The sequence below is a fragment of the Protopterus annectens genome, chromosome 9.part0 (genome assembly GCF_019279795.1).
Source record: "Protopterus annectens isolate FY-2018-M chromosome 9.part0, PAN1.0, whole genome shotgun sequence".
NCBI lineage: Eukaryota > Metazoa > Chordata > Ceratodontiformes > Protopteridae > Protopterus > Protopterus annectens.
The window spans coordinates 718,771,947-718,788,557 of record NC_056743.1 but is presented as its reverse complement, the minus strand read 5'-3'; the positions used below and the strand labels follow the sequence as shown (position 1 = coordinate 718,788,557).

Here is a 16,611-nt window from a genome sequence, read left to right as displayed (position 1 = left end):
ACTCTGGGCCAGTAATCAAGGAGCCTCAATCCTCGCCACTGACACTTGAGAGGGATGTCCACTTGGAACAAAAATAGATTACGCTCAGTATTTACAGATGCAGCTCCCTGCATCAAGCACAATTTCCCTTAAGTGCACAAAGGGAACACATTCAGTCTGGGGTCTGGATTTCACTATCTGTCTCCCTCCTGGTCCCCAGTAAGACTCCCCACTGGCACAGCTATAGTGTTGAGACCTCAGCTGAGTGTCCGAGCCAAATTCTCCAGCACCCTCTCTGTGAAACCAGTGCTTCGTGTCCCTGCTCCAAACAGCTTAAGCACACACTCTTGATTTTGACACACACACACACACACACACACCGGGGAAAGGCAGGCACAGATTTATTACTTATGCCTCCTCCTGCCTAACTATAAGGTAGTTACACTACCACCAGACACTCCAAAGCCAGCTACTCTAAGACTCTTGCAAGGGTACCCAAGTATACTGAGTGAAATTAATTTTAATAAAAATGGTAGTTTAACCAACAGCAAGGCTTTCAGCAGCAGCCAGAGCTCTCACCAAATATATTTAAGTACTCTCAGAGATTGAAATATTCTGTAAAAGACCAGCCACAATAAAAAGTTTAAATACATTTAATAATAAATAAAAAATGAACGTGAAAGTACTAAATATCTATTTACAGTAAACACCAGACTTTCAGTCACAGGAAATATTAAAATAACACAGATTAATAGATTTACGCAGATTCAGAACTAATCTCACTATATTTTCATGCCTGATTTAAAGAATTACTATAGCCTGGTTCACTTACTAGAGCAAGGCAAAATGAAGTAGGTGAGGGGTCCTTCTCTGTCAGGTTCCAAAAACAGACTGCAATGAGACTTCATCGTTTTAAATCAGATGTATCTGTTGCTCAGGCTGCTGCAGAGAGCTTGACCTAATGCCAGCTGTGATATTGAGAAGAGATAAGTGTTTATTCTCATTTTTTGTCTGCATTTTGATTTAATATCTGTGTAATCTGTACAACTGTACTTATTCTTATTCTTGTGTGTTATAGCTGTATATTCTCTTAGTGTTGACCTCAGTTGTAGTGAAATCCTTTGTCTGGAGGCCTTGCCTGTTTTCTTAGTGGCAGTAAGTTTTCATAACTAGTTTAATCTGGCCAAAGTATTCCTGCATCTGTATTGTTTGGTTTCTGTCCTGTGTTCTAAATCAGATATACCTGTTGTTCAGGCTGCTGCAGAGAGCTTGACCTACTGCCATCTGTGATATTGAGAAAAGATAAGTGTTTATTCTCATTTTTGTCTGCATTTTGATTTAATATCTCTGTAATCTGTACAACTGTACTTATTCTTCTTGTCTGTTGTAGCTGTATATTCTCTTAGTGTTGACCTCAGTTGTAGTGAAATCCTTTGTCTGGAGGCCTTGTCTGTTTTCTTAGTGGCAGTAAGTTTTCAGAACTAGTTTAATCCAGCCAACGTATTCCTGCATCTGTATTGTTTGGTTTCTGTCCTGTGTTTTAAATCAGAAATACCTGTTGCTCAGGCTGCTGCAGAGAGCTTGAATTGACCTACTGCCAGTAGTGATATTGAGAAAAGATGAGTGTTTATTCTCATTTTTGTCTGCATTTTGATTTAATATCTCTGTAATCTGTACAATTGTACTTATTCTTTTTTTGTGTGTTATAGCTGTATATTCTCTTAGTGTTGACCTCAGTTGTAGTGAAATCCTTTGTCTGGAGGCCTTGTCTGTTTGTTTAGTGGCAGTAAGTTTTTAGAACTAGTTTAATCCAGCCAAAGTATTCCTGCATCTGTATTGTTTGGTTTCTGTCCTGTGTTTTAAATCAGATATACCTGTTGTTCAGGCTGCTGCAGAGAGCTTGACCTACTGCCAGCTGTGATATTGAGAAAAGATAAGGGTTTATTCTTATTTTTGTCTGCATTTAGATTTAATATCTCTGCAATCTGTACAACTGTACTTATTCTTCTTCTTGTGTGTTATAGCTGTATATTCTCTTAGTGTTGACCTCAGTTGTAGTGAAATCCTTTGTCTGGAGGCCTTGTCTCTTTGCTTAGTGGTAGTATGTTTTCAGAACTAGTTTAAGCAGGCCAAAGTATTCCTGCATCTGTACTGTTTGGTTTCTGTCCCGTGTTTTAAATCAGATATACCTATTGCTCAGGCTGCTGCAGAGAGCTTGACCTACTGCCAGCTGTGATATTGAGAAAAGATAAGTGTTTATTCTCATTTTTTATCTGCATTTTGATTTAATATCTCTTTAATCTGTACAACTGTACTTATTCTTCTTGTTTGTCCCCACCCACCCTCTCTGTTCTTGTTTTGGTGTTAGTGTTGGTGGCTCTGGAATTGCCTGCCCCTCCTTTTAGTCTCTATTTGAACACTCCTCCTGAGTCCATCTCATTTGCTCACTTAACTGAATACAGTGAGATCATATTTTGAGTCTAGTGTTCACTCTACATAATACAGAGAGAAGATTTGAGAAGGCCAACCCTCTTAGGTTCTTCCTTCATCTCTCCTTGCACTTTACTAACAAACAAAAAAAATCATCTGCTTTTACTCTATTTGTGTTTCCTCCTCCTTTATTTTGCTTTTGCCTCTTCTTAAAAGTACTCAATTTTATTTATTCTGCTGCACTTATTGCTGCTTGGTAGTAGCCTGATTAAATTGTAACTGTTGTTCTAAGTCTTTTGGTTTAAGCACTTGGGATTGATACCGGTTGTTTTACATTAAGAAGGTTTGTGGTCTGCACTGTTGTGGCAGGACAGGTAGCTTACATCCTTCTAAGCTGGGAATTGCTGATTGAAAGCTCAGTGTCTGCTATTCTAAAAGTGTATTAGTTCTGGTTTAAGTACTTGGGCTTCAGGCCAGTTATTCTACATTAAGAAGGTTTGTGGTCTGCACTCTTGTGGGAGGAGAGGCTGGATTTTGCCCTTCTGAGCTGGAAATTTGTGGTCACAGGCTTATTGTGCCTGCTTATTCGAACTGTTTCTTTCTGAAATTGCTGCACCTTGTTGCTGTAGCATAGGACCAGATTCAGGCCTGCTGAATCTAGCTTTGTTTGTATAACTTGAGCACTGATCCAGGCCATCTTTTTTGGAGAAGGTTCCGCTTTATCCTAGTAGCGGGAGTGTGCAGTTAGAACTTGTCTGATTGAAGACTGCTGGAACAGGGCTCAGTTTTGAGTTCATTTCTGGTTAATTGGGTAACTTGTTTAAATCAGATTGTTCATTTTCTATTGTTTGTTTTATATATATATATATATATATATATATATATATATATATATATATATATATATATATTTTTTTATATATATATATATATATATATTGTTTTATATATATATATATATATCTAAAGTTGCACTTTATTCATCTGCTTTTACTGTATTACTAGGGGCATTGACTACAACTCTGAACTGAGATATATAACAATAAGCATCTTTTTATGCGCATTTCAAGTGTTTTTTTGATTGTATCTGCTTTATTTTCTGAAAAAAAATATATATATACTTGTTTCCCGCCTTTCTAGTCTAGTGTAGTCCAGTTTTCAAGTTAGTGCTGAATTCAGGGCTGTGTTACAGATCTCTGTGTTTGCCCATACCTTACTTGGATAGAAGGAAGTTTGTCTGTTCACCTGTCAGACTGGGGAGCTTTGAGCAGCCTATCTGTCCCTGGGGGAGTGGTTTCAGGTCAGAATGTAGTAGTTTATTGGCCGTTTTGGGCTAATTTCTATCTCTTTCATTTCCCTGCTGTAAAAAATGCATTTGCCCAGTTTTGCATGCCGGGCAGCACCGGTTAGCTAGGGTATAACTATTCCCGGCTCCATAAAGTCTCCTCTTCAATTTTTCCCTTGGAACTAGACAAACTTTCAACTTAAACACTTAAGCCATTCATTTCCCAGCCCGGCACTTGCTCAAAACTCATAGCAAGCACATGTTCTTCGTGTTTCATTGTTGCAGTCATTACATTTGGGTAATCTGCTGGCAGGTTGCCCTCAGTCGGCCTGAATTCTAAAGACTCTGTCTCTGCGTCAGTTGCTGTCTACTCTTCCATGATGTCAGGTCGTCAGGGGTATAAAACAAGCAGCCGATGCCATTTTCTTTAGTCTTTCTTGCCGCGCGGTGCCTGAAGCAGAAGCATTTTGCAAGTGCCGGTCAGCCGACTACTGAAATATTCGAGTTTGAGTTTCAAAACCTAAGTCTTCACTAAAGCTAAGTACCCCGTTGGGGGAACGTTTTCTTGCTTTTTATGGATGTCAGAAAAAGTTAATAATTGTATTACTTGTGGAAAGCAAATACCTCATAAGAATTTCCATCTATACTGTATTCCTTGCCTAGGCCCTGATCACAATGTGCCTGGCTGTTGGTTTTGTGCTAGATTTAACCAACTCACTATTAAGCGTCAGTATATTTTTGCATCAAAATATTTTGGAAACAGATTTAATTACCCAGAAATGTCGTCGGATAGTAATCCGACTACCGGAGTACATAAAAAATGCAAAGAAAAGGACAGAAGAAAGGCAGTCGAGATCCAAAACCGACGAAGCTTCTCCTAAGCCAGTCGCCGGTTCGCCGGTACTCAGTCAGGCGCTTTCGCAGCCCCTGATACCCACTACCCTCGAGTTGCAGGCCTCTACTGACACCCATGTGGAGTCCGGCATGCCGCAAAAAACTCAAGGTATTGGACCGACAGATATATCTCCCTCGGATAGGTCCGGAGCCACTGAGCAGGCACTGGCTTCTGAGGGTGTATTCAGACCTCAACATTTGTATAGCAAACCGACAAAAGTTGCAAAAACCAAAGACAAAAGCAACTTCTAAGACTAAAAATATGACATATGAGCCACGTGCACAGGCCTCTATGCCTAAAAACAAATGATCAAAATGGCTGAAGATCTTATTACGTTGATCAGGGGTACCCATCCCCCTCCTGATGAGAGGCCTAGGCAAGACACTGATTATGAATCTTCAGATCAGGTTTCTATTTCATCTGATTTCTCTTCTGATCAGGAATTATCTTTACCTCCCTATGAGGATTCTGATGCTGAGGAGTCTATTCCATCTGCATCTCCTCCTGAGGATTATTAATTTGGAGAACCCTTGCATACTTTGAGGGAGCATTTTCACTGGGAGAGTCGAGACTTCTCAGAATCAAAAAAGAGGCTCAGGGATTTCCTTCTTCCTCAGCACAGGCCTTTAGCCATTCCCCCTGTTTTAGACATTGTGGATGATGTGTTTTCGGAGTCAAGCTTGACCCCTGACTCCTTACCTCTGGCTCCCAGTAAGCCTGACAGATACTACAGGGTCCTTCACTCGCATACATTTTTATTTAGAAACCCTGCTGCTGATCCTGAAACTATTTCACAGGGTCCAAATGGAGTTAAGGCCTCAACAGCAAAAAATCCTACCCCCTCTGACAGAGATTCAAGGGCACTGGACAGATGGGGAAAAAAGGTTTATACACCTGCAATCTCGGCAATCAGGGCCTTAAGCTGTCAATTTCATATGCTTAAGTACCAACAACATGTTATGGGATTGCTGAAACAGAAAATGATGATGATTTCAGAATGTGCAGAAAATAAAGAATTGCAGGAATTAGTGCATGCAGCTGAACAAGTTGGAAAGCATATTTTGCAATGTGGTTTTGATTCCTTAGAGGCCTCCTGCATGGCCGCAGTTACTGGATCTGTGATTAGGAGACATGCCTGGTTAAAGGAACAGAATTTGCCTGATCATGTTAAAGCAAAATATCTAGATGCACCTTTACAGCATGATTCTCTGTTTGGTATTAAGGCAGAAGAGGTTTTAAAGAAAATGGAAGATAAAGCTAAGTCTATGCAAACTGTTAAAGACTTTTTACAAGTGCACCCACCAAGATTCAGTATACACTGGCCTACAAAAAACTGGTCCTTTCCTGTGTCAGACAGAGCTCAAAGGGGCAAATCCAGATGCCCTAAGGGTTCCAGATACCAGGCGCAAGATTCATACAGGTCAAAGCAATGGGGCACTTCCACCTCCAAATCTGGAGGAGATAAAGTGCAAACCTACAGAAAGCAATCCCAATGACTTCCCTCTGCCTTCACCAAGCACTTATCTTTTGGCAGCACCCATAGGGGGAAAACTAGCACTTTTTGCTCAAAATTGGCAGTTAATAACCCAGGACAAGTGGATACTAAACATTGTATCACAGGGATACAGATTTCATTTCCACACTCTGCCAATGGCAGATGGTTGGCCAGATCTGCCAAAAAATCAATGGGCAGAGGCACAGCAACAGGTTACGTCCCTCATGGATATGGGGGCCATTCAGACAGTAACAGAACAGGAAAAGGGACAAGGTTTTTACTCAAGACTGTTCTTGGTACCCAGAAAGAACAAGGCCTGGTGGCCAATACTGGATTTATCGATTTTGAACACATACCTGGATATTCCAAAATTCAAAATGCTGACTTTGCAGGAGCTTCTGCCCATGCTGGGCAAGAATGCTTGGCTGGTGACTTTAGACCTAAAAGAGGCATACCTGCATGTCCCAATAAGACAATTGTGCAGAAGATACCTCAGATTCAAGGCTGGCTTAATGCATTACCAATTCTCTGCACTGCCCTTTGGCTTATCTATTGCGCCCAGGGTCTTTACAAAGTGCATGGCACCAGTAATCGCATTTTGCAGACAAAAATGTATACAAATATATCCTTATTTGGACGACGGTCTCATTCAAGCAGAGAACAAGGACACTCTTCTTCATCACCTGGCATTTGTGAAAAGGCTTTTAACATGCCTAGGGTACACAGTAAACAAAAAGAAATCACAACTGGTACCCTCTCAAAAGATAACATTCCTGGGTGCAAGCTTGAATACAACTGCTCAGATGGCTTACCTCACGCCAGACAAAGGCAACTGACTACTTACTTCAAACTGATGGCAACCAAAACCCAGTTATCTGCAAGACAAATTCTGAAGGCTCTGGGCTTCATGGCATCCTGCATCCTACTAATTCTATATGCAATACTGCGTACTGAGACTGAGGAAACTACAATGGTACCTAAAAAGTTTATGGAATCAACATTCACACAGTCTAGAAGCAATGATTCCTCTCATTCCCTGCCTACAACAGGAGTTTCTATGGTGGGCAAAGGCATGTCACCAAAACATGGGACGGGCCTTCACTCTCCCCCCTGCAGGCCAAACCTTAACAACAGACGCATCAGATTATGCCTGGGGGGCCCACATCACAGGAAGATGCATTCAGGTCATATGGACCCCAAAACAAATGCATCTGCATATCAACCAGAAAGAGATGCTAGCTGTTCAAAATGCCCTAACAGCCTTCAAGGACTTACTTCATCCAGGACTACTGATAAAGACAGACAACACCACAGTCATGTGGTATATAAACAAGCAAGGGGGCACACACTCATACCCCCTTTGCAGATTAGCCATGGCACTGTGGGACACAGCTTTGACCTACTGAATACATCTTCAAAATCAATTCCTGCCAGGAAAACAAAATAAACTGGCAAACGATTTAAGCAGAAACCTTATGGATCCTCACGAGTGGAAACTAAATCCACAAGTTTTCAGCATGATAACAGAGAAATGGGGGAGCCGAGACATAGATCTATTTGCCTCTCCTCAAAATTATCAATTGAAAAGATTCTGCACAAGGACTAATCACAGACAAGCATGGAAAGTGGACGCCCTATCCTTCAGTTGGAAAAACCTATCAGTTTACGCCTTTCCTCCTCTGCCTCTTCTCCCCAAGGTCCTTCTAAAAGTCCGACAAGAGAAACCAAAGATGATACTAATTGCCCCGGACTGGCCCCGCCAGCACTGGTACCCAATCCTAAGGAACTTGTCTCAATACCCAGCTTGGACCTTACCTCAAAGACCTCAACTACTGTCCCAGCAAAGCAGTCAGGTCCTGCACAATCAACTACAGACACTGAACCTGGCAGCATGGCTGATCATGTAGTTATACAAACAACACCTCTCAGTAAAGCTGTGATGGATGTCATTTTGGAAGCCAGAAGGCCTAGTACTAGGAAATCTTATGCTGACAAATGGAAGAGATTCTGTGCTTGGAATCAAGCACAAGGAACCAATACAGCAGAACCAAATATTCCTCAGATGTTACAATACTTAACTGAGATGCTTGACCAAGGCCTATATTTCTCATCAATTAAAATCCATGCCTCTGCCATTTCAGCTCATTACAGTACAGAGCCACCATTTTTTTCTCATCCTTTACTAAAGCAGTATCTTAAAAATTTAAGGCCTCCTAGAAGATCACTATTACCTGCATGGGACCTCAATTATGTGTTGGAAAAGCTCACCCTGCACTCATTTGAACCAGCTGCTACCGCTGATATAAAGTTCTTATCATGGAAAACAGCTCTGCTACTAGCAATTACTTCAGCAAGAAGAGTATTAGAGCTACATGCCTTCATGGCTGTAGAGCCTTTTATCATATTTTACCCAGACAGGGTGTCTCTGAGGACAAATCCTACTTTTATGCCTAAGGTGGTTTCCACTGTGGCTCTTAACCAAACAATTCATCTGCCAACCTTTTATCCAAATCCGCAGAACAAGGGGGAGAGAATTCTGCATTCCTTGGACGTACACAGGCATCTAAGATTCTTTTTGAGCAGGACTAAAGCTCTAAGAAAAACTGAGCAATTACTAGTGTCATATGCTGCAGGATCAGAAGGAAAGGCTCTTACGAAGCAGACAATTTCAAAGTGGATAAGCCACTGCATCCGTTTCTGCTACTTACACCATGGTAAACCTGTGCCCAAGAGCATTAGGTCTCGTTCCACCAGAGCTGCAGCTACTTCAGCAGCCTTTCTCAGAGGAGTACTAACCAAAGACATTCTAGAGGCTGCTACTTGGAGTCCTGTCCACACCTTCACAAAGCATTATCATTTGCCTCTCTATTCTAAGTCCAAGGCAGGCTTTGCCACTGCAGTGCAGGGCCGTATAGCTGCACCCAACGCTGTTTAGCTCCAGCCTGCCAAACATAGCTTTGGGATTCTACCCAAATGTAATGACTGCAGCAGTGAAACACAAAGAACATAGTACAGTTGTGTACACTTACCGTAAATGTAGATGTTCAAGTGTATTCACTGTTGCAGTCCAGGTTGCCCTCCTGCCATCCCCCTGTCATTCTGGAGTTTATCTTTCCTTATCTATCTTCTGCAACCTATGTGGTGTATTTGCTTGTAGATGAAGGTAAAGTTTATATTGATGCATGTATATATATAGATATATGTTTTTGCTACCTTTCTGGGGGCACCTGACATCGGGGGCAAGAAAAAGTAAAGAAAATGGCATCGGCTGCATGTTTTATACTCCTGACAACCTGACATCATGGAAAAGAAGACCGCAACCAACGCAGGACCCAAGACTTTGGAATTCAGGCCGACTGAGGGCAACCTGCCAGCAGATTACCCAAATGTAATGACTGGAATAGTGAATACACTTGAACATCTACATTTATGGTAAGTGTACACAACTGTACTTTATAAACCCTAGCACTACAGAAGGACAAGGCTCTCTATTCGACCTTACCAGCCATTCAGTAAGACAGTTTACTGTACCTATCCAGGCATGTCCAAAGGGCAGTTTCAGGTGTACTCTCCAGTCCAACTGGTGAATCTGGGCATTTTGAGGCAATGTAACAACTGCATCATGTACACAGACAACCCTCTCCTCCTAGCACCAAACACTAATACATGCAAGAGATGCAGTTATATAGACAAACTGGAGGCTAAGCTTTCTCAACCCAAGACTGGATCAGACAGTCAAGAAGAGAAGGGAAATACTGGCAACACACCACCAGTGTCATATAGACCCATTAAACCAGCACCAGTAAAAACACATGTAAATACACAAAAACATACTCGGAGGCTCTAAATAAAAATCTGCAAAAGCAACAGATCCCTCCAAAGCAGACATCCAAGCAACCTCCACCCCCAACACAAGCCATGAAACACATACTTCACAAAACCAGTGTGCCACACAATCACAGCCCTCAAGGCAAAATGACATACCCAACATACTAGTAATAGGTGACGCTATAGTCAGGCACACTGATGTCCCACTCACTAGGCTGAATAAGGAGAAGGTTACTGTTAGCTGCCAGGATCCGCCACATAACACAAGCACTCAGGTCACTCCAAAACAAGTACAAATACGACTCTGTCATTGTCAATGTTGGTGTGAATCACCTGAGCCATACCTCCCTGGACTACTTGAAAAGAGACATGGAAGGGCTCTCTGATCACGTAGGCCAGGCTGGTATGACCCTGAGTAGCATCCTGCCCTCACCAAGAATGATACCACGATATAAAGAAAAAAATTATCAATTTCAACAACTGGCTAAGTTTCTGGTGTCATTCAAAGGGGATCCAGTGTCTGTCTGCCTGGGATGACATGCTCGACAAGCCACACTGCTTCGCAAGAGATGGCTTGCACCTGTCACCCTTAGGCTTTCGAATACTGGCCAAGGCTCTTGCCACCCCATACCGCCTTTTTTTAGGCAAGGCTCAAAAGACAAACCCACCGCTGTAAATAGCACAAGTAACAAAAATCTGAGGGTAATACTACTCAGTACCAGAAGTCTAAACCTCAAAATGCATGCACTGGAGGCACTCCTCAGTATGGAGAAAATCAATATATAGGCAGTCACAGAAACCTGGTTTAAGGCTCCAGAGACCACCCCAGCACTACCAGGCTACAACTCGTATACATTTCGGCCACAGAACCCGGACCGAAATACAAAAGGTGGGGGAGTATCCATATTCATCAAGGATACCCACACCTCCAGGTTTGTGGCACAGCACGGTGCTTCAGAGATTATCCACATGCAACTAACAACGAGCAAAACTGCAATTCAGATTGTAGCTGCTACAGATCACCCACCATGTCCCAGGATCTCCATTCTGCATTTCTGGAACCACTGGGTAACATAAAGGTCCTATCAAACACCCTAATATTGGGTGATTTCAACTACCCAAACATTAACTGGGAAAACTACTCAAGTACTAACTCCCTTGCCCAACATTTCCTAGAATTTATAAACTCAAACACCCTGGAACAATTGATCAACACTCCCACCAGAGGTGACAACATATTGGACCTGGTCATCACCAACATGGGCAACCGGTGTTCCACACCGGAGGTCAACCCCTCGCTGGTTAGATCTGACCATAAACAGATCACTTTGGATATCCACATTCCACCCCGCACCCCGGGACAAGGAAATCACTGTGAAAAACTTTTTAAAAGCAAACTTCACGTTACTTAAGACAGAGGTGGAAAGTTTCAAAGCCCCCATGCTAAAGGATAACGCTGTCCAAGCTGCAAAATCCTTTACTAATGCATTCTACGGGCACCTACAAGAATGCATGGATCGTGCTATCCCAAGCAAAACCAAGATTCACTCCTCCAAGAAAAGGAAACCAGTCTGGTGGACCCCTGCCATAAACAAGCTATACAATAGAAGGAAGAAACTAGTACAGAAAAGAGTAAAATCCCAAGAAGAGAAGACATCCCTGATCAGTATCAGCAAGAAACTACGATCCCTCATAAAATCGTCCAAGGCGAACTTTGAAAGAAAACCTGCCAAGGACTCCAAAGATAACCACAAGGCATTCTTTAGCTATGTCAAGAGTCTAAGTGGCAATGCTCAGATCTGCCTGGAGTTAGTGCAGAATGGCACAAAATACACAACCAACTGATATTGCCAACATCCTGGCAGACGGGTTCAGTGCAAACTTCACTCCCCTCTAACCCCCAAAAAGGCCCATAACCATACCAGAAGAATGTAGAGACCCTGAAATCACAGACACTCAGGTTAAAATAGCCCTCTCCAAAGCCAAAAGCAGAGCATCAATAGGACCGGACGGTGTCCCAGGCTGCATCCTACACAAACTCAAAGACGAATTAACCCCTCACCTAAAAACACTGTTCAAACTCAGCCTCTCCACAGGCTACATACCCAAAAAGTAGTGCACAGCAACAGTTATTCCACTCCACAAAGGTGGAGCCACAACAGACCGAGGGAACTATCGCCCTATAAGCCTGACTAGCTTGGTCTGCAAGGCTATAAAGCGCATCATCATTGAACTCATTAACAGAGACATTGGGAACCTCCAAACACTGGACCCTACCCAGTTCGGCTTTGTTAAGGGCAGATCATGCCTCCTAAACCTGGTGGACTTCTTTGAGACAGTTACCAAGGCTATAGATGAGGGAACGGTGGTACACACAGCCTACCTTGACCTCGCAAAGGCCTTTGACAGTATTCCTCATTCTGGTATTATAAGCTCACCAGCCTGAACATAAACCCCTATGTCACAAGATGGGTTGCCAGTTGGCTCATGGACAGAACCCACATGGTGAGAGTTGTGGGAGCTAGGTCCGACTGTAAACCGGTTACAAGTGGCATTCCCCAGGGCTCAGTCCTAGGATCCCTCCCTGTTTGGCATATACTTCTCAAGCACAGGAGGACTATGGCTGACCAAGTTCGCAGACGACTGCAAACTAGGGGCTATAATTGACTCACCGGCTAACACAGACATCCTCCAAAATGGTCTCACTGAGACGGATACCTGGTGTCAAAATCATGGCCTCAAGCCTAATGCCAAAAAGTGCATAGTTATTCCCTTTGGAAATAAAGTACCCACAAACTACCACATAGGTGGTAGTCCCTAAGTACGGAAAACGTAATAAGGGATCTGGGGACCCAAGTAGATAGTAATCTCCTTTGATAATCACATTGCCAAAGTGGTTAAAAAAACCTATGTGGCCCACCTAATCACAAAAGGGTTTGCATCCAGATCAAAAGAGGTCATTGTGCCCCTCTACTCATCACTCATCAGACCCATCATAGAGTACAATGGCCCATTTGGGATGTACCTTACAAGATACCTGCAACAGTTGGAAAGACCACAGAAGTACCTCACCAAGAGGATCACTGGCCTCAAACAGATGCCCTATGCAGCTCGACTGAAGAAACTCCAGCTGTACTCGATTGCATACCGCCTGCTCAGAGGTGATCTCTGCCTGACATATAAGGCCATGTCCAACCCAGAATTGATGGACATGCTCCACCTAAAGAAAACCTTATCCCCTCGAGCCACACACTCTAGGGATCTCAACCTCACCACAACAATAAATAGGATGTGCTGGAGGGATATATTCCTGTCCCAGAGACTTCCCATGCTTTGAAACAAGATTCCAATCTAAATTAGGCAGAGCTCCTCGCTAGCACTCTTCAAGAGAAACCTTGACGACTGGATGGGAAACAGAAAGTTTACCCCGGGGATCACTTCAGTGGCTCTGCTGGACTGAGGCACAGGGAACTAATCTAAGGGGGCGGCGAAAGCCAACACATTCTGGCTAGGCTTATAAATGCCTTCGAACAGATAGCCTAGTACCTACCTATGAACCTAAGTATTAAACATTGTTTTTGTCCTAGAGTACAGAATGATATCACATACATCTGGTCATATGACTTCTGGTTCCCAAGCTACACCCTTTGGCTAGAAGCTGTCAGGATTTAGTACATATGTGCAAAGATGTACACACACACACACAGAGCTTTGCTAAGATCTGCTGCAGCTCCTGGAAGTCGTAAAACAATTTCAAACCTCCACCCTTCCAGAGTAATTATTAGTTCCCTCCAAAGACAATGCAGAAAGCTTCCTAGTACAGACTCTTTGTCTCTGCATTGAGAACTATAAGATACAATCTTTATGGCCTAGGCCCGGTAATTTAATTTCAGAATATTTTCAAAGTCAGGTGGATTGAGATTAACCTCTTCTTTTCCAGTATCCTCTGTTAAAACGTACATTTAAACAGTTACAATAATGCATGTATATTTCTTTTTCTACCCAGTAGGGCACTCTTTTGGTACATTTTTAAGACAAGTAGCTTTACAAATACATTTTTCAACACAAGCATCTGTACAAATCGGTTTGATATACGAGTGACATATAATTATTTACAAAATTCCAGCTAGCTGTGCTGGCGTACATTACACATCCACTTCCCTACTTCTACTGGCATAGTTGGCAATACCTCACATTGTCACAATCCCAAGTAAGGCTGAAGCTAGTGCGTGTCCACCATCTTAGACTTTGCTAATTATGTGTGAAACCCTTTGGTACTCTCTAATTCTGCCTCAGACAGAGCCAATTTGACCTGTTTCACAGTAATCTGCATATCTTTGTGATGAAGCTCCCTGTACCATAATGGTTTGTCCTTGTGTGGTTGTGTTGTCAAGAATTTGACTGTGACCAGTGCCTTTTATTTTCTTCATACTTGCTTTCAGTTGTTCCAGTTTTCTTATTCTGAATTTTTTAAGTGTAGTTACTGTTTAAGATGGCATTTAATGTTTTTGTATTGTCAAAATTTAATTTCCTATGCAGGTCTGCATTTAAAAAGATAAAGCAGATATGGGATTCCCGTAGTGCATTCTTTCATTTGAAAGATGTTAGTAGTATTTACTTTCATGAGCTGGCATTAATTTAGCTCATCATGCCACTCTGAAGTCAGACATTAGTAAAACAAAGAATATTGTTTTTTTTTCCAGGCATGCAGAGGTTGCAAAAGGTGTTAAAAGAAGTGGAGCAGGAAATGCAATCAGAAGACAAGCTGCTGTTGAGCCAGTTAGATGCTGAATGCAAAGCTGACATTGTGGAGGAAACAGTACTGCATCCTTCCTCACAGGAAAAAGCCCCTGGACTTGATGGTCTCATTGGTCTCTTGAAGAGACAAATGCAATCTTCTGACTGGTTGCAAAAGCACACTGTGGAACAATTTGCCCAAGACAATCCAGAAGTGTTTGAAGTGTTTAGTCGATTGGCAGGAAAGTAGATGGCAGTCTAATGTGTACTATGATCTTTACCTTCCATACAAAATAGTATGGGGTTTTATATGAAGGCTAGGGTTTTATATGAAGGCATGGTTCTTTGCCAAAGCCTCCCTTTCCCAGTGTTTCCTTTAGAGGATTGTTTTTAATGTAAGTAAAATAAAACAATAAATGTATTGGAAATGCTGCTTGTAAAAAAAAAAAAACTGTATCCACTTCTTGGTGGTGATACATGATAGAGAAGATGTAACAGAACTTCTGGAAATTTTAACTTGAAATCATATATTATGAAATGTGATTTATTTCCTCAGGAGCACCTGGACCTGATAAATTAACTTTACTTCCTTTCAGTTGTTTAATTTGAAAAAGTACAGTCAGGAGCACTTTGCAGTATTCAAAATGCTGTCTCAATTTTGAGAAACACTAGATTGAGAGAATGATTACAAAAATTAATACATCATAACAAACATTAAATATACCATTGAAATCGATCTACTGCAACTTCTAAAATTTCTGTATAAGGGTGCTCTTTCCTGTAATTACGTCTTGATTTTATACTCTTTTAGTTCCTGTCTGTTTTTTTCCTGAATTGACCGCTTCCTGAATCTTGTAAAATTTGCTTCATATTATATTGGCATCAGAAAGTCTGCTGAGTGCAAAAAAACAATGTAAGATTTTAGCCTGCTTTTACTCCAGGTAGGCCTATTGTCCACACTACATTACATCACAGTGCTACAGATAAAATAGTGTCACTTTTTTTATTTTGCTGTGACATGTTCTTTTAGTGTTTAATCAAAGATGACTACTGTTTGTATTTTTGCTTCTATACATCAAGTATTGTATCCCATGACTGCGTGACATGATTTTTGCCTCCTACCATCCAGCAGTTTCTGTAACACAGCAGCAAACATTTGGTCAGAAGGGCCAGGAATGATCATTTACAACTGAGGCAACCTTGAATTCATCTTATGCAGTAGTCCATATAAGAACATCTGCCACAGCTGAACGTGGAAACAACATATACATTTCTGGTTTAACACAACACTTCTACACTTAAAGGAAGAACTCTTAATCATCCCTTTATTTGCTTTTATATACATGTATTGAATTCCATGAGGGGGTTCTTTATTAAGTTGCATTTTAATGCATTTTTTTCTTTGTTTGAATTTCATTGTTAATCTTTTAAGAGCATCTCCCTGTAGAAAATCCCTGTGAAACATTAGGGATGTTCTTCGTGTTTCACTGTTGTAGTCATTACATTTGGGTAATCCTGCTGGCAGGTTGCCCTCAGCCGGCCTGAATTCCAAAGTCTTGGGTCTTGCATCAGCCGCTGTCGCCCCTTCCCTGATGTCAGGTCGTCAGGGGTATAAAAGAAAAAAAAAAAACAGTAGAAGGACGCTCCAATTTAGCTCGCTCAGCAAAATACAACTAAAAACAAAAGGTAAGCGATGCTCCACACCGTGAAACTTGACAAAACAATTTAAGACTATGATAGCGACAAAACAACAAACAGAAATACAGAGGACAAGCGCTTTCAGCTATTAAAGCCTTCTTCAGATCCACATTAAAAACCACTTCAGCATAATATAAAGCTTCTATCAGCCAATGACAAATAATATGTAAATATCATGTTTTAGCCTAACCAATAAAGGAGCTTATACAAGCAACTTTATCATCCAATGTACTTGATTATTCCAATGAACTTTACCTAACCAAT

The 16,611-nt window shown here is 41.7% G+C and overlaps 1 protein-coding gene across 1 annotated transcript in view; it reads left to right on the top strand.

Annotated features, from left to right (window-relative positions):
- Positions 1–15,385, top strand: part of LOC122810579 (1-aminocyclopropane-1-carboxylate synthase-like protein 1) — a 790,733-nt gene extending 775,348 nt beyond the window's left edge. Inside the window, exon 18 of the mRNA XM_044082158.1 lies at positions 14,616–15,385. Within this exon, the coding sequence (XP_043938093.1) occupies positions 14,616–14,899 (284 nt within the window). The 3' untranslated portion in view covers positions 14,900–15,385. The remainder of the gene's footprint in view (positions 1–14,615) is intronic.
- The last annotated feature ends 1,226 nt before the right edge of the window (positions 15,386–16,611 follow it).